The sequence below is a fragment of the Glandiceps talaboti genome, chromosome 22 (genome assembly GCF_964340395.1).
Source record: "Glandiceps talaboti chromosome 22, keGlaTala1.1, whole genome shotgun sequence".
Taxonomy (NCBI): domain Eukaryota; kingdom Metazoa; phylum Hemichordata; class Enteropneusta; family Spengelidae; genus Glandiceps; species Glandiceps talaboti.
The window spans coordinates 6,462,822-6,480,772 of NC_135570.1; the positions used below are offsets into that span (position 1 = coordinate 6,462,822).

General features: G+C 35.1%; 2 protein-coding genes across 4 annotated transcripts in view; one reads left to right on the forward strand and one right to left on the reverse strand.

Annotated features, from left to right (window-relative positions):
- Window positions 1–11,960, reverse strand: part of LOC144452558 (tetraspanin-14-like) — a 12,393-nt gene extending 433 nt beyond the window's left edge. Inside the window, exons 1-9 of the mRNA XM_078143660.1 lie at window positions 11,705–11,960; window positions 8,047–8,103; window positions 7,456–7,623; window positions 6,161–6,247; window positions 5,771–5,866; window positions 4,935–5,063; window positions 4,524–4,574; window positions 3,100–3,216; window positions 1–2,736 (exon numbers count right to left, since the gene is read on the reverse strand). The exon at window positions 1–2,736 is cut by the window's left edge and continues 433 nt beyond it. Coding sequence (XP_077999786.1) covers window positions 2,563–2,736; window positions 3,100–3,216; window positions 4,524–4,574; window positions 4,935–5,063; window positions 5,771–5,866; window positions 6,161–6,247; window positions 7,456–7,623; window positions 8,047–8,103; window positions 11,705–11,767 — 942 coding nt within the window. The 5' untranslated portion in view covers window positions 11,768–11,960 and the 3' untranslated portion in view covers window positions 1–2,562. The remainder of the gene's footprint in view (window positions 2,737–3,099; window positions 3,217–4,523; window positions 4,575–4,934; window positions 5,064–5,770; window positions 5,867–6,160; window positions 6,248–7,455; window positions 7,624–8,046; window positions 8,104–11,704) is intronic.
- Window position 11,961: 1 nt separating this feature from the next.
- LOC144452559 (H/ACA ribonucleoprotein complex subunit 1-like) lies at window positions 11,962–17,419 on the forward strand. 3 transcript variants are annotated; one of them, XM_078143663.1, is made up of 7 exons: window positions 12,384–12,496; window positions 13,011–13,176; window positions 13,880–14,031; window positions 14,442–14,501; window positions 15,172–15,337; window positions 16,587–16,661; window positions 17,328–17,419. In XM_078143663.1, exons 2-7 carry the CDS (start codon window positions 13,041–13,043, stop codon window positions 17,333–17,335), a joined length of 597 nt encoding a protein of 198 aa, XP_077999789.1. In that variant the 5' UTR covers window positions 12,384–12,496; window positions 13,011–13,040; the 3' UTR covers window positions 17,336–17,419. The 3 variants fall into 3 exon arrangements, with proteins under 3 accessions (XP_077999788.1, XP_077999789.1, XP_077999787.1); XM_078143662.1 differs by lacking the exons at window positions 12,384–12,496; window positions 17,328–17,419 and adding an exon at window positions 11,962–12,126 and having other exon boundaries at window positions 16,587–17,299; XM_078143661.1 differs by lacking the exon at window positions 17,328–17,419 and having other exon boundaries at window positions 16,587–17,289.
- Window positions 17,420–17,951: the final 532 nt, after the last annotated feature.

The following is a 17,951-nucleotide window of genomic DNA, read 5'->3' on the forward strand; positions in this document are numbered from 1 at the left end:
TCAAAATAACACTTGAAGAGGGGGTAAGTCTCAGTAAACAAACTTTTAAGTTCTGAAATGAAAGACCATGCATACATCAACTGTTCCCCAAAAAGTACCTTGTACCTTTAGGCACATATTGGTGAACTATACTTCAAAATAGGAAATGAAATTTATTTGACGACAGATTGTAATATCAAAATCAATGAACGCTGAGCAGTATTTATAAGACTGCCAAAAAATACTGCACTTGTTTTGCATAGAGTTTTAAGATACTGTGACAGGACCTAATGAGTACTCTGAGTACGAGTCTTCACATGAGTATTTGCAGAATTCATTACAGCTGTACTGACAATACAATACCCAAAGTACCAAAGTACACTACACTGATTTTTGTCTATAAACACTCGATAAGTATAAATGTACGGCGGTGACTTGGAATAACACATATTTGGTCACAATCCTTAAAATGTATTTATCTGAATAGACAAACACATATACTTAATTATATTTCTATTATCACTATTACTACCATTGTAAAGTACCCTATTTCTACAATTATCGTTCTAATAATCACAACACCTGCTTTTCTTGATAGTCATGGCCAATCAATTTTCTTGTGAGTTATAGCCAATAAACACTGTTGTTGATGGTCATGGCCAATCAATGTTCTTGTTAGTCATGACCAATCATTTCTTTTGATAGTCATGACCAATCATTTCTTTTGATAGTCATGGCCAATCAATTCTCTTGATAGTTATGGCCAATGAACTCTGTTGATAGTCATGGCCAATCAATGTTCTTGTTAGTTATGGCCAATCAATTCTCTTGATAGTCAAGGCTAAAACACATTCTTGATGGATATGGCCAATGAACTCTGTTGATGGTTATGGCCAATCAATTCTCTTGATAGTCATGGCTAAAGTAGAATATTGCTCTCATTATTTCATACCAAGTGCTGATCCATAGCTAGAAAATGTATTCTAACAATACACTTGTACAAAATTAGAAAAATCTATTTCATTTTCAGGTAAAAAATTGCACAACTCTACAGATATTGCAAACACAACAAAGTGGCTGATAAAATTCCAAAAGTTTGAAAATCGTAATCATGATCAACTATCACTAGTTGTAAAAGCAACTGAACAGTTAGTGTTAGTTATAATCAGTTTGAAAGTAACGTGATAAAATTATTGGACATTTGTATCTAGGATTAATGTAAATGACAAATGATGAAAATTACAGTAAATTATGCAGTTTGTATCTATGTAGGATGGAAACACTTCAGTTAGAAAAGTTGTCAGTATCTTCTCATTGTAAACACTTCAGTTAGAAAACTCGTAGTGCATTCTCACGTTGTAATACTTCAGTTAGAAAAGTTGTAAGGGATGATCGCACAATGTCACAATAGGCAAAAATCTTTCGTTTAGGACAAAACCCCCTCCCCTAAATGAACATTCCCAAGTGCGACATCACACATTTATATATGATGTAAACCATGATGTAAAATGTAGCGGTCACACCACTACGATCGATGCAATGTAAAAACATGATAAACATGCATCTCCAACCTTATGAACCAGTTTATGAGACGATAGTAAACACATCAAAATACTACCGGAAACCCGGCACTGTATCTCACATTAGAAGTACATCTTTATCCACATATCAACATCTCAGCAGTAAATACAGAACCTGTTATCACTGAAGGTGTGAACATTTTTGAAATTTGGTTAGAAGTATGAAAATGAAGTTCAGCAATCGTATTGACACCAGATCCTCTTCCTCCCTAAATGAAGGAAGTTCACTTATTGTGCTTATGTGACATTGTCCAATCATTCGTAAGTGCATTCTCATGTTGTAACAAATCAGGTGAGAAAAGTTGTGGTTTTGTAATTATAAAATTGTAATAACTATTTGAGGAAAGTTGTAAGTTTTAAACTTATTCCTATGAGAATTTAACACCTCTGAGAGAAAAGTTGTAAGATTTGTCTTTATTCATAACACTTCTGACAGCAATGTTATAGGTGTATGCCCATTTTTGACGTTAAGACATTTAAACATTCGGTAGCCAAAACAATCTCCTTATTGGTTATATCCATCCAAACTTTATGCCGATTCAATGAAGGCACTGTCGTCAAGAATCATTGATAGTGAGCACAGCGATTAGTCCAGATAAAATTGTTTCCTGTGATTTTCAATATCTGAAAGGCCCAGTTTGGTTTAGGGTTAAAATTTGGGTGACAAAAAACAGTTGTCTGGTAGAGATCTCGAAAAAGTTAGTCCAGAGCAAAGACTAATCCTATTTAATTCTTATGGTTCCACTGATAAAATTAACACTAATGTGAGAACCTGGGATTGAATCCTTGGACTTTAACCTAGCTGATAATATGTATTTGATTTATGTGAAAATTTAGGAAGAATCTCATCACTATTAGCACATTGTCTGATTGTCAAACACTATAAAAACACTATATTTGCACTGTGTATGCTAGTACAGGTATGGTATGTTAAATTACCACCCTATGATACCAAGTAAGTATCAGAAAATGCAACTTTAAGTATTGGATAAAAAACAATCGTTCATACTTCTGTACGGTCGTAAACTCTGTGTGGTTTTCTGGAAGCTATCATAGCCTGTTCTATTTGTTCTTGTTCTTGCTGGTATCTTCTGAGTTGTCTTTCTTGGTATTTGTATCTTGCTTTCAAATCCTTCACAATGGACACTATTTTTCTGGCAAAAAATATTCCAAACATCTGTAGAGAAACAGGAAGAGGGTACAATCAATAAAGATGACAATAGTGCCAATGGTATTGTAGCACAATTGGTACAGTAAAGGCAGTGACAGACAGACAGACAGACAGACTAGACTGACAGACAGACTAGACTGACAGACCAGACTGACAGACAGACTAGCCAGAGACAGACTGACAGACAGACAGACTAGACTTACAGACTAGACTGACAGACAGACAGACAGACAGACAGACAGACAGACAGACAGACAGACAGACAAACAAACAGAGATGGATGGATGGATAGACAGACTACACTAGACTAGACTTGACGGAGACAGATGGAGAACTTTTCAGATCAGTTATACTAAAAGTAATTCTTACCTCTAATAAAGCAAAAGCAATTGGAACTCCACCAATTGTGTAATAGTGTTCAACAAGGAAAAATTCAATTGCACTGGAACACCCCTGCACATAAATAGTTTCTCCTCTTTCAACATTCTGCAAGTTAAACATCAATCAAATATATGAAACATTCCTACCAAAATGATACAACATTGGGGCTAGTTTTCAAGATTATCAAAAGCAAAATAAATTTGATGATCAACTCATATACTACATGTAAGATGCTGTTTGAATAATAGTCTTCAGTATTTCTGACCTTGTGTCCAGTTGAAATAGCGATGAGCATCAGATCTTTTGACATAGACTGTGGCTCAGAGATAAACTCTTCCACTTTTGCTGTTACTTTATTCAAGAAAACTACAACCCGTGAAAAAACACTGATGCATTTGTTTGATTGTGGTAAGCAGGAATAAGACAGGTTTCATGCAAAGACCATGATGTAAGTAGTGTTGGTAAGTTATCAAAGTATAAACACCAAATGAGCCCCGGATTCCAAAACTCTGTTTACTGTTAGAATGCTACACATTATAATTATGGAGTCCAACTGTTAATGTTACATCCAAACTTCCTCAGATATAAAAAAAAAAATGATAAAAGTGTTTGGTCCGGTGACTTTCCTACTACATGTATTTGCATTGAATCCCCATTGTTATGTACCACTGTTCCTTTACCCTTAGTGTATCTTTCTCATCTCTCCGACAGTAAAACTCTAACATTACCATCAGACCCCTGTCTGTTGTTGGTTACCTGTCCTGCATCCCAAGTATCACATATCACTATTCCTGTACTCAGATTGATTTACCACTTATAAATAAAATACACATTTACCCATTTCATCCAGTACAGCTTTCAAACAGCACTTACAAACCCTGAATGCCATTACTGTTCAACATACTGTACTCATAAAAGTGCATAAGGAACGAGTGAAACAATCAATAAATCAATAAATGCAATCTGACAGTTTGAATCAATATTATTTCTTTTAGTAGGTCATCACCTGACTGTATATCTAAATGTTATGGAATAGAATGAGGTACCGCAAGTTCTTATCAACTTTAAGTAAAATATGTGAGGAAAGATCGAAAAGTCATGTGCATCATAAAGAACCCTATAGAACATGCCTGAAAGACTTAGATATTAGGGAATTATTACTAAGTTATTATTATGAAGTTGCTACCAGCTTCAGTATTTGCCTATCTGTGTTTGTGATAATACATATTTGGATGTTTACAAAGTGTTCTACTAATACAGATACATTTATAATTTGCTGAGAGAGCTCTGATGGCGTAAGTAGACAGCGACGCTGTACTACACCTAACCCTACCCTAACTTGATAAATTATGCATCTTTTGGTACTATCACATCCAAAATTTAAAGTAGACGAATTATGAAAGAAAACTTACCATGCCTTGTTTTCTGATACCATACCCACATTGAATATTAATAACGGTATCCTAAAAATTATGATACAAAAATTTCTGATCATCAAAAACTGTTCTTACATTATACAAAAATGAGATTAATTTGTAAATATTGTATAAATACATTATACTGCAGTGATTTTGTCAAATATTTCTTTATATATTTCAGTATTTCTGTCCAAGTATTTCAATATATTGTGTTATTTCTGTCAAATCTTGTACTTATCTATCAGAAAAGATGTATGAAATTACGTTTGGGGAACCAGGTAGATCCAGAATGGGGGTACAAAGTCAACATGAAAATTTTATACTTTGGCTCAAAAGTAGTTCATGTACTACAAGAAAACATCAATAAATATATGGTAAGAACAAAGAATTCAGTCTGATGTTTACCTCGGGATTCTTCCGACAACAAGAAAATGGTACACCACATGCTTCAACTGCACCAATTTCCTCCATTGAGCAGTTAAAATATAAATTTTGCTCCCAGTCATCAAATCCTTCACTCCCACAACATTCCATCTAGGAGAAAGTCAAACATGCACTGTAATTAGGCATCTGTTTTGTTCCTATACTGGCTTGTGTTGTCAAACTAAATGTTAATCTACATTTTTTAAAAGAGGCACAGACTGAGTTTCAGAACTGTTTTACTTCTACATGGTTTTTAACACAACTGAATATGATAAGGTTCAGGAGTGCTATAGGTATGATGCGGTGTCTGTCCATCCGTCTGTCTGTCTGTCTGTCTGTCTGTCTGTCTGTGTATGTGTGTGTCTCTGTGTGTGTGTGTGTGTGTGTGTGTGTGTGTGTGTGTGTGTGTGTGTGTGTGTGTGGACGATTTAAACTCAAAAACTTTAAAAGAAGCACTTACATAAAATGGTGATTCAATCTAGCATAATCATGTAAAGTCAATAAATGGATTTAATGGCATCAAAAATTGTCACCTGGCATTGTTACAAATATATTTACCAGTCAAGATAAATATTTATATCAATAGCTAATGTGGACAGGGGCAATGGAAATAATTATCCTGTAGATAATCCAGTCTAACCCCCTATAAATATATTTGACAATTGACAATAAATACTATCTGGGCATTGTTAGCAGTATACCGATAGTCTGGATGACGAACATGGTTTCTAACTAAACCATCAACTCTCAATATCACCACATATTGGCCAAAAAAGTAACAAATACTGTTGTCAAATACTAAAATACTACATAATTACCCCTTGTTGAAGTCCATCGATGAGTTCTTGTAGGTTGATATCATCTCGGTATTTTCTTATAGATATGTTTATGACTGATTCCACTTCCCCAAAAAACTAAAAGAACAAATTACATTACATGTAAATGTATGATTTTTCTTCCCATTATTCAATGCATGTTCATTGAAATGAAATACAGTGAATAATGAATGAGGAACAAATTTCAATCCAGTTTTCTTGGCAATCTTGCATAATGTTAGACTGTAACAAACTGGTCGTGTTGTTCAGCCTTATCAGACTTCTAAAATGATAGCTAATAGCGTGGTTCCAAAATCATACATCTCTGGTAGTCCAGCCTTCGTTTTTCTAACACAGACACAAAGAGGATTTATGACATATATCTATACTTACACTTTCTTTGTTATATTGTAATGTGATGAAGAGAAATAAACCCAGGGCAACTTGAAGTAGAAATATTATACATAGCACAGCAGCAAACTACAATAATACAAAATAAATTAAACATAAGATTAGTGATCAAATTGACAAATATTTTATTGATTCAGTGAGAACACCTAACAGTTAAGTTACCAACTAGTTCAGGTATCTAACAATTCGATTAGTCAAACAGTTGATTTAACCCAAAAGTTCTGTTAACCAAACAGTCAAATTAACCAAACAGTTCAGCTAATATAACAGTTCAGTTAACCAACCAGTTTGGTTACCAAACAATTTGGTTAGTCAAACAGTTCGGTTAACCCAGCAGTTCTGTTAATTAAACGGTCAAATTAACCAAACAGTTTAGTTAGCATAACAGTTCACTTAACCAACCAGTTTGGGTAGTCAAACAGTTCGGTTAACCATCTGATTGTCTATCAGGTGGTGAAACATTCATCAGTTGAATTCAACCAAATAGTTGAGATTATCACCTATCACTACAGACTGTAAGATACAATGTGTCATCCCACCCCACTGGACTGCTCAAGATTTCCAAGACTGATGTGTGAGGGCACTCTAGCATGGCGTATCTTACAGACTACTATTACCAGACATCATACATGTTATTAGTACAGATAAATTAAGTTGAGCATTGCATTAGACTCTCACAGCATTCACTAAATTGTCTCTATATTTTGACACACCAGCTAGCCTAATCCCCTAGTATTATGCTCCCTCATTCAAACTTCACTAGTTTGACAAAGAGCACCATACAAGGGGACTATGCTAGCCATGATGTCAAAATATAGTAAGTGTAAACACAAGACAATCTATCAACGCCAGTGAGGGTTGTGAGAGAGTCTTAGCAGTTCCTACATTTAAGCCAACTGTTAATATGACAAAACTCCACAATGTGACGTACTCTGGTTATTTGCTTGCAGTGTTTTTTGTGGTAGTCCTGTCACGAGCATAACAAGTCAAAGTGCAGCAGAAAACACTGCAAGCAAGAGTGCAAATACCCTGAGTACCCATACTGGCACTCACGCAGCACAGGGTTCTGTTATTATTACATAAGTTTATCTGAAACAACAAATTTCAATAAAAATTGTCACTATGGGGTAATGCGCATTTGTGTAGAATGAACAATTGCATCCTCAATTACATATCATTTGCATGCAGGTATGTAATAATGTTTTCAGTTTTGCCCTGCAGTGCAAGTAATCTCTTGTATGCATGTACATGTAATGATCAATTATACATATACTTACAAAGTTCAACAAACATGTATTCTCTCTAAGTGCACCTATACATCCTGATGTAGCAAGTACAAAAATGATGATTCCAATAAAGATAATAAACAATGGATAGTTTGCAAACAGGAATACTATAATAGAATCCACTTCTGCACCCCTTAACTTTGAAAAATCAATGCCACCCTGAAAGAATAAATCATGATAAATAAGTATATTATGAAAACTTCGGTCTTCAGTGACTAGTGACATTCTACGTTCTACAAACAAGAATCTGCTTGCAACAACAAATTACAGACAAGTCACCTATGGAGGTCATTCATTCTCATATGTCGCCCCTAAACTATGGAACTCTTTGCCACTTGACATTCGCCAAGCCTCCAGCATGGATTGTTGCAAAACAAAACTGAAGACTTTTTTGTTCACCAAAACTTATGATGTGCTTTCGCCATTCAGTACTACTGAACAGAACATTGTTCTGGAAATTGGCACTATAGATATTTGATTGATTGATTGATTGATTGATTGATTGATTGATTGATTGATGGACAGTCCACATATTATATAATTGTTTTTATTTTGCCTAATCTATTGGCAATAGTCACTAACCTGGTTAGATATAATATGTGCCCAGATGCCAAGTCCAAGAATTAATACACCAGCCAACTGTAAAGAAAGAAATGGTAATTGACAGTGAACAACATTAAGGTATCATTCAACTATGTATAATATGTAGTCCAATAATATTTAGATGTTGTTCTCCAATATTTTTCTTCGTTCAGCCAAGGAAAATGCAAGTGACCTAAGGGGCCTTTGTCACTACAAGTCACTAGACGAGTAGTGACAAAGGCCCCTTAGGTCACACGTATTTTCCAACTGAATGAAGACAAATATTGGAGCATAACATAATTATACCAGTGCCAGTAATATCAAAGAAAAACAAGGGAAAGTAATGGCAATCTTGAATGTTTTGACTCATATTTCGAACACAGCAGAACCAGTGACATAGACATGTGTTGTCATGACATAGAACAACCAGAGTATATATTCCATATCTTATGCATGGTATAAACGCTGACATTTTCTGTAGATCCAAACAGATTTTCCACCTGTGAACAATTTTTTGTTAAAGTTAGTTTTGTATGAAATATTTAATCAAACTTTGAATACACCATGTAAACAAAAATTAAAAAAATTACAAACAAACCCAAATTACAGCTGTATCCTAGCTGTTCATATCATATGTTCAAAATAGGTCATACCCATCTATAACTCTAGTCTGGATGTCAACATGGCCTCTAACTAAACCACTGTAAGTGGAGGTGTAAATTGCACTCATGTCAGCACTCACATCAGACTGAACAGTTACACATAACTATTAAATAAATACAATATTAATCAATCAGTGCCTCAGTGTTGTCTTTGTGTTTGATATTTTACCAGTGTCTGTTTTCACCACTTGTATACATGAAATAACTTCAAGGCTAAATCTATATCAGACCTAGTCTGTAAGATACCACATTTGTGCCACGCTATCAGCCAGCACTCACATCAGTCAGTCATGATCAGTCAGTCAGTCAGTCAGTCGTAGTTAAGAGGCCTGATAGGGCTGAACAACATGACTGTTTTACAGTCTATATCAGACCTGACCTTGAACTATAGAAGATTGTATACTGTAGTACACTATACAGTTGGTAAGGCAAAACAAATGTTTGTTTCTGATAACAAGACTTCACAAAAAGGTAGGTACGTCAGAATTTTTCATATTTTTTTAATCTTTAAAGAAATTGTTTCAACCAAAGACAAGACACTCATTGGTCACAATACTTATGTGATAGTTTGATGAAGAGGCAAATGTAGACAATTATATTTATATGAAAAGTAAATGAATTCAATATTCAGCCTGAACTGTACTTAAAATTCATCTTACATTCTAAAAAGAGACACTTTGGCAAGAAAATGTACATGGGATTCACTCCCAAGAAATATTTTGACTCTCTGAGTAGAAATTCCATTACTAAGTATGAACCTAGAGCCCATGAACATTCATTCTCACAGATGTTCTTTTGTTTTAAATGATAACCTAGCTTGTAGCTGATCAGTAGTGAGTGACTGCAAACAGTAAGAATACGTAAGCCCAGATGACCAGAAAAGTAGAGAGATGACTTGAGTAACTGGTAAAAATGTTGCAAACAATATTTTCCTTAAAAAACTAAAAGTGAATAACAATTATATTCTAAACATTTGAAGATTATGAGACAGAAAAAAAATCTGCCGAAGGAATGGTGCCAACATATAATGCAGTATTACATTACTAGTAGACAATGCACATCAACTTAGATATACATTATATTTGAATGATTTGGACAAAAACCACCTGTTTGAATTTTTTGAAGCCAGAAACATAAATACTGCGATTTCATTTGCTGTTGATGTGACTGCATGTGGTCACTGGCCAATCAAAATGTAGATTACTAATCAAAGAATGATGTCTAGCCACAAACACAGACACATTTCATATCCGAGGTAGGCCTATGTGAAAGCATGACATCAGCTACAGTTAAATGTACCTTCACAAGAGTGAAACAAAAAAATCTACATTCTTCATAATCATATTTTTTCAATACATAAATATTGTTTTCAATAGTCCACAGATTATAACTTTGTATGTTTACCTCCAGCACCTAATGTCAAATAGATGGTTGTGAGTTATCAAAATATACCCCCCTCTATGTTCAGGTACTATGTAAAAAAAGAACAGACACACTATGCATGTAACAAACACTAGTAGCAAGTATTTCTCCAGAGTTTGGAAGATGAAAGTAATTACATCTAAATGCTGAGTACATTGTACTTTGTATGGTTTCAGACAGGCATCTTTTAGAAATTTGATCTGATGAGGTACTGAGCTATTATGCAACATCCTTTGAGTAGTTACACTCTAAGTCAGTGCGTTGGTGAACTCTTCCCTATAGTGCTAGTTTATACATGTACAGTCTTAAACAGTCATTCTTTTAAAAGTCTAAATTCTCTGAATTCATTCATGTGTAGGTGTTCTTTGTTTGATGTCATGCATGGAGGTGATTGTGACTTTAATTAAACTTTACCAATTAGTGGGGGAGGGGGGGGGGGATTTTAGCCATACACAAGTCTGTGTTTTATCAGCATATAGTTCCATGCCATAGATACTGGGCACAGGAGATCTGAATAAAATAGGATTAATAAAAAATAAAGAAAGTACTTTCTTTAATTTATTTATCTCAGATCTCATGCACCATAGACTTGAAGATCTGCCATTGATCCACTTGTGTAACCAGGAAGTGCACTCACTGTTGGCTTGGAGTATAGTAAATGGAAAAAACACAGGCACTTGAATCAATATGGATACAAAACATTTTAAAGTACAATTTTTACAACATTTAGAGAAAAAAATTCATACAGATTGATTCAAGTGCCTGTGGAAAAAACAATGGATTTTTCAGTCTACCACGACAGTAGCATACCTGTACACTTGCAATGGTAGGATGCATGCTTTAATAACACCAACACCCTCCAACAATGACCATTTCACATGAAGTGTACTTAAATGATTGAAGTTGGGAAATGCAACAATTCTATATTTAAAAAATAGTATAATATGATAATAACAAAACAAATATCTAACAATAACAAACATTGCCTCAACTTCACTTTAGCATCAACTCCAAGTTTTGATTTCTACTATCATTAATTTTTTGGAATGTATTTATCTAGGTTTTTTTTAGTGACTTTTATTATTAGATTGCTGATGTTTACTTTATCTTTATTTGTTATAGTTGTTGTTGTTGTTGTTGTTGTTGTTGTTGTTGTTGTACACTTTGAAACGATACACAAAACTGAGTGAGACGGACATACACCCATCCCACCGCGCCCACCACTAAACTAAATATTAAAATTCATTTATCAAAAACCACCAACACACCTGTTATATAGATGATACAAGGTCATGTAAATCATTGATGTGTGAAGGACCATGGAGGTACAAGGGGAGAAATGAACGATCGGAAGACAGAATAAAACGGAGTGGGTGGATGAAATACAAACTAACGACTACAGACAGTAACATAATACGTGTATTACATATCACCCGTCGTATTACGTAAAAACAGAAACGATTTCAAAATGCACACAATTAGAAAATGTGGAATCGCATGATCATGAGCGCTTGTAAATAACAACATCGAGCGCATGTTGGATGTAGGGAAAGGAGTGGTTCCTTTATACTTACCCAGAAAATAACATTGAACAAAAACAATAAATACTTTAAACACAGAAGCTGGATTTCTGCCATGTCAACACGATCTCTCTGTTCCGTCGCAAATATTCGATCTCATGGTATGTGTTCTTCCTTGTGGATTGTATCAACGTTATGCATCCGGTAAACTCGGAAAAATTTCCTGTATAATGGTATTTACATGACAAAAGGCCCCGTCTGACGCGAATGTGTGAGTCACCACTCGACACTTGACTATCCGATGCGCGATGTCTGCTTTCAATTCAATGGCATGTGTGACAATGAATGTGTGTGACTCTGTGGTGAGGTATATACAGCTGAAGGCACGCGATCTGAATATTTCCTCGGAAACTCGAAAAGAACCAACAGTGTGTGCGAAATAAAACAAAGCGTATGGAATTTACGCAGTATGAAAGGTATGAAAACAAATTCTTTTGATTCTAACATTGCGCGAATCTTGGCACTGTCAATCTTCCCTACTTTTGATGCCGTAAAACGGGCTAATAGTGAAAGCTAAGATTGTTAATTTGTGTTGTTATATAGTTTCCTTTACTTTTCTCCAAACAGATTTACAAAGATTAACGAAACTATGTTATTTTTACGTGTATTTTTTCATCACTAAATATAAAAATTGTGCTATTGACAATACCGTGAATAGTATCGTAAAAGGGTAAGTCACAGTGCCATGTGTTGAGTTGATAGCGTTTGGGTTGTTTACACCCTGCAGCGACCCTTACCATTGCTATGAAGAATTAGCCGGTGATTTGTTACCATAACTTTCACTTGGTAAGTGTTTCTTGTCCTCAACACGAGTGACTTACAGTCAGAGAGGAGAAAGGTTGTGTTCACGAACACAACAGAGGTACATTTTCCCTCGAGGGTTTATGGGTGTTGAGTTGGAATCAATGAACCCATATGCACACTAATTTTAAGTGACCGAAAGGTACAATCAAAATACTATTATTTTCAACCATTTGATCAACGCACGTGTAACAGTTTTGTGTTCTACTCTTTTACACACCATCCGTCAAATGCATTATGCCAGTATGTACTGGATAATAATAACCTACTATTACTTACTGAGATTCAATGGACATTCAGCAATTTCAGGATTTGATTTTCTCACATTCTGATGCTGTATCGATATATCAATGGATGGATGATACTTCCATGGGGTTTCCTGTCAATTTGTTTCTTTCCACACTAGGCCACATATACACCTACTGGTTTAACCTAAGTCAATGTACTTTCGTCACTAGAATAGTAGAATTTACTTTTGATGGGCATTTTTTCTCAACAGCTTTCTTTTGTAAGAACTGCATTTAAAAACATGTCATTCCGTGGCCGTGGTGGAGGATCTTTTCGAGGACGAGGAGGAGGTCGTGGTGGCTTTAGTCGAGGAGGACGTGGTGGGGGTAGGGGTGGTTACAGACAGTATGACCAAGGCCCTCCTGATGCAGTTGTTGGTATGTACATGTATGTAGTCCTGCTGGCAGACAGTGTATGGGATGCGATACTGACTGTGTCCCCAATACTGTACTGTGAAAACCAATGTAACCAGCCTATTCGGAGTGTGCAAGCAAAATGGTTTACATTGTACGGACCAATTACAAAAGAATTACATACCTAGCGATGAAGTATTTGAAATCAATCAAATATGTACTCATTTTACATATCTTTCATGATAGTAGGCGCTGCTAAGATCATAAAAAATGACGAAATTGGAACTTTTCCAGTTCACTGCAGTGTAATTTCAAATGACCCACCACACAAATGTCGCCATATTAGATCACAACATCCAATATTGCAAGGATTTTAAATGAAGACTTTAAGTGTACAAGTCCTTCAGTTCACACTATACAATGTATACTCTGTGACCTGACTATCAGTTTGGTAAATATTTACTCAGGCTACTCAGGCCACTGTCTAATGGTCAGGCTTAGTCTGTAAGGTACGCCTTGATGGGGCGCCCTCACACATCAGTCAACCCCGGTGAGGGTGGAGCAACACAATGTACAATGTATCTTACAGTCTAAGTTAGGCTTAGACCCATTTAAAAACCAGATTTATCTGTAGTCACATTTTGTATGTTCATTTGTAAAATAATTGTGCTGTTCAATTTTACATTTTGCTTTTGTCCTCAAATGTATATTTTTTGTTTATTTACAGAGGCTGGAACATTGATGCATCCTTGTCAAGATGAACTTGTGTTGAGATCAATACTCAAGGACCAAGTTCCCTATTTTAATGCACCAATTTATCTCAAAAATAAAGAACAGATTGGAAAAATTGATGAAATATTTGGACAAATACGAGAATCTGTATCCTTGAAGTGTTGTCATGTTTCAGTTTTGGGGGGAACTCACATGTACATTGTACATACTACTACAGTACTCAAAATTAACAGTAGTGACATGTCCACAGACTACCAATTCTTGTCATGGGGCTTCCATAGTTTGCAGCTGGTAGTTTACTCAGGCTACCACAGTGATTATGTGGTGTTTTAAAGGATGGAAGATTTACAGACATAAAGTATTTTAATAACACATATTTCCAATATAGGATCTATGACATAAAAATGACATGTTCTTGTAGCCAGTCTAAATGACCTTGATATTTCATGTCATCAAAACTACATGTTCTTTCCTTGAATCAGAGATTTGGTTGTTCAGAGTAAGATAGCTCATAATTATGATACAGACCATTTGTTCCTTAATGATATATTTCTCAGTATTTTTCAGTCAAGTTGTCAGATTCAATGAAAGCAGGTTCATTTGAAAAAGAACAAACAGTAAGTTATATCACTATTAAGTTATATCACTATTAACAAAAAGTTTGAATTTATTTACATACACAAAAGTTGATGACAACTAAAAGCCTTTCATTGCATGCTTGTAAACTGTCTTGATGTAGTCTATGGCCTGAAGACCTATGTTTAGTATACAGTGAGGTCAGAGTTTATTGGTGATGCTAGGTGATCAGAAGTTTGAAGGGCGTATTTAGTAGAACCAATCTACCTACTCAGGTTTTGAGCTCATCAACAGGTGGAAGGCTTCCAAATCATTATCTAGTTTGAAAAATACTGTAAACTTAGGTATTTTCTCCACTGTAAAATGTGATTTCACAGTCTTCAACTAGTTCTCAAAGACTAATGTTTACAAATTTCTAAGCCTGCTGCACTGTGTTTATATATAAAGAGGCATTTTAGTCATTACTTATTTTTGCATTTGTGTTTTCCAGTGAAATAAGCAAAATAAGTCTTCGGCAAAAAAAATTCAGGTTTACAGTAGTGACTGAGTAGTCTGAAGGTAATGTTTAGAATGTTAAAATCTGTTACAGGGAAATCCCATCAACTAAACATGTAAGTGAGTTGACTGATAGCCAAATTTTTTACACTAACTTTTAATAGAAGTTAATCATATGTTAATATATTAGTTAAAATCAAACATTTTTGGTTGTAGTTTTTCATAGATCCTAACAAGTTACTGCCACTACAAAGATTTCTGCCTGGAGCTGGTGGTCGAGTCCAGAAGAGGGGAGGTGGAAGAGGTGGAAGGGGAGGCAGAGGGGGTAGAGGAGGTAGAGGAGGAGGATTTAGAGGTGGCCGAGGAGGAGGTGGTTTCAGAGGCAAGTGTCTAAGATAAATTTGTAGATTGTGTTTGTATTGCTGCAAATAAGTACAGAAGTGGTTGAACTTTTTCAACTAAGTTCATACAGTGCTTCCAATGGATGTATCAATGATGAAGTACTGCAACATGTTGATACATTACTGAACTTGCTCTGATGCATTGATATAGATCATTTAGCTAATAGTAGTCACAACATTGTCAACACAGTGGCAAAGTTGAATAAAAGTTTACTTTGATAACGCTGCCAAGAGGGTGAGCAGTATTCATTGTTGTAAATAAACCCTGTCTATTGGTAGATATCATCATGGCTAGATGTACAGAGTAATGTATTAGACAACAAACCTTAGTAACTGCAAGAGGTGCCAAATTTGAAATTTGTTACGATTGAAGTTATCAGTAATGAAGTAATGATGCACACAATTGCAACAATTCTTTGATCTGACCCAACTATATTCTGTACAAAGACACAAACTCATTTTAGTATTGTATCAATATGTTGCAGTAGTTTGTCAGTCATACTTTGATTGGAAGCACTGTGTATTTTTGTGTTGATGACAGTCACTGAGTCAGACTGTTGACAAAGTATTTTGTCGTCATATGACATGAACATTTCCAGAGTAACGTGATAATATTTCACTCTCAATAATGCAGTGGGTACCTGCTGAAATACTACAAATTTACGTATGAACAGACTATCTAAAGTCTCAATTTGAGAGACTGCATCAGTTTACACAGGAAGGTAAATACAAACTAAGATAGCATATAAAGGAATAGCACAATTTATTAGAGTTGTTCTGTACATTTGTAGATTCATAACATGGTTTACAAATGCTGCTAATATTGGAAGTGTGATATGATCAGCCTTCAAACAGGCAGGTTGTATTACTGTGTCTGCTCTCCTAAATCTCCCTACATTTGTACATGTGAATTAGTTACACCAAGAAGTGAAAAATCACTTCCATTGCCACATATATAGACTTATGTAGTGACCAGTTCGCATAGTTGTCTGTGAGGTATGTCATGATGGGGCGCCCTCACACATCTGTCAACACCTCTCATGTGAGAAGAGGCAGGTGAGGGCAGAATGACACAATGTACTTAGTCTATTTGCATAAATGAGTAGTTTTAAATCCTCTCTCAACCAGGGGGTACTTGTTTGTACAGGAAAAAAAGTACAAGTTTGATTTTATGTTTTACATTTGTTTGTCTGATTCATGAACCATTTGATTCCTTTGCTATCTATTCAGGAGGTGGTGGACGAGGAGGGGGTGGCTTCAGAGGAGGTGGAAGAGGCTTCTCCCCAAGGGGGAGGGGAAGAGGAGGTAAATACATCCTGTATAAATTATGAGTAACACTGAAGTAAAGCACTTTCTGTACTACACTCATTTATAGCATCCATATCAAGATAAAAGTATACTGTATACTATGGTGTTATGGGTTGTATGGATGCTATAAACTATTGTGGTACATACAGAAAATGCTTTACTATGGTGTTATGGGTTGTATTTGTATTAGCAGTATTGACTGCTGTTGTTTCTTGACTAAATTGTCACAGGATGTCAATGCTATGGTTTGTATTGTAAATTTGTCCTTGACAATGTAACATCACAATTATGTTTGTTTGTTGAATGTTCACTGTAATGACTTTATAAATCAAAGAATTTGCATAGCGCGGAAATCTAATATGTTGTAATTTTCTGTGGTGATGAAAAGGAACAATAGTAGATCACTGTAAAAGTTAGAAAGCTCTTGTGAATAGATGCGTCTTGATGTCCTTCTTGAATTTATCAACAGTTCTAGTGTTCCATAAGAGTAGTGCTGCTCGTAAGAATGCATGCTCAGTGGTATGACTGTGTATTACAACAGCATTTGAAAAATATTGGAAAAAGGCATTATATTTATGTGAAGAGGCTGAGTTACATGGTAGACGATCGATTATGAAAATAAGATATTTCTGACTAATCCTTGTTATGTTCTTCTTTCTGTAGGATGGTAATTCTAATGAAATGAAGATTAACACTTCCGTGCTGACTTTCACATTTCTAATTTCAGTAGAAATAAAGATTTTTTAACACAGGGATTGACTATTCCTCTTTGATTTTGTCCCCAAATATGTGTGTGAGTCTGTATGTATGTATGTATGTATGTATGTATGTATGTATTTGTATGTATGTATGTATGTATGTATGTATGTATGTATGTATGTATGTATGCATGTATGTGTCTGTGTGTGAGTATGTCTATCTCTGTATGTATGTATGCATGCATATATGTATGTATCTATGTATGATGCGGTAGTCATTCTATTCCATAACATTTAGATATTTAGTCGGGTTGTTAGCTACTATATGTCGTGCCTTGATAAAGAATTTTGATTTGAAATATCGGATTGTATTTATTTATTCGGACTGTATAACTTGTTCCTTATGCATATCTATGTATGTATGTATGTAACAGTAAGTATGTGAGATCAAAAGTAATGAGTAAAACAGTCCTGATAAATAAATTCAATCCTGACGTTTTAAATCAGTATTCTTTAACAAAGGATACAAAGGCAAGATATAAGTAGATTACCACCTGACATTATATCTGTGTGTACACAAAGAAATCAC

Bases quoted from the DNA above. Each gene is read 5' to 3' on its own strand.
- LOC144452559 (XM_078143662.1), top strand. From the start codon at position 13,041: ATGTCATTCCGTGGCCGTGGTGGAGGATCTTTTCGAGGACGAGGAGGA. The intron at 13,177-13,879 runs GTATGTACATGT...GTTTATTTACAG, and splicing joins CCCTCCTGATGCAGTTGTTG to AGGCTGGAACATTGATGCAT. The intron at 14,032-14,441 runs GTATCCTTGAAG...TATATTTCTCAG, and splicing joins TTGGACAAATACGAGAATCT to TATTTTTCAGTCAAGTTGTC.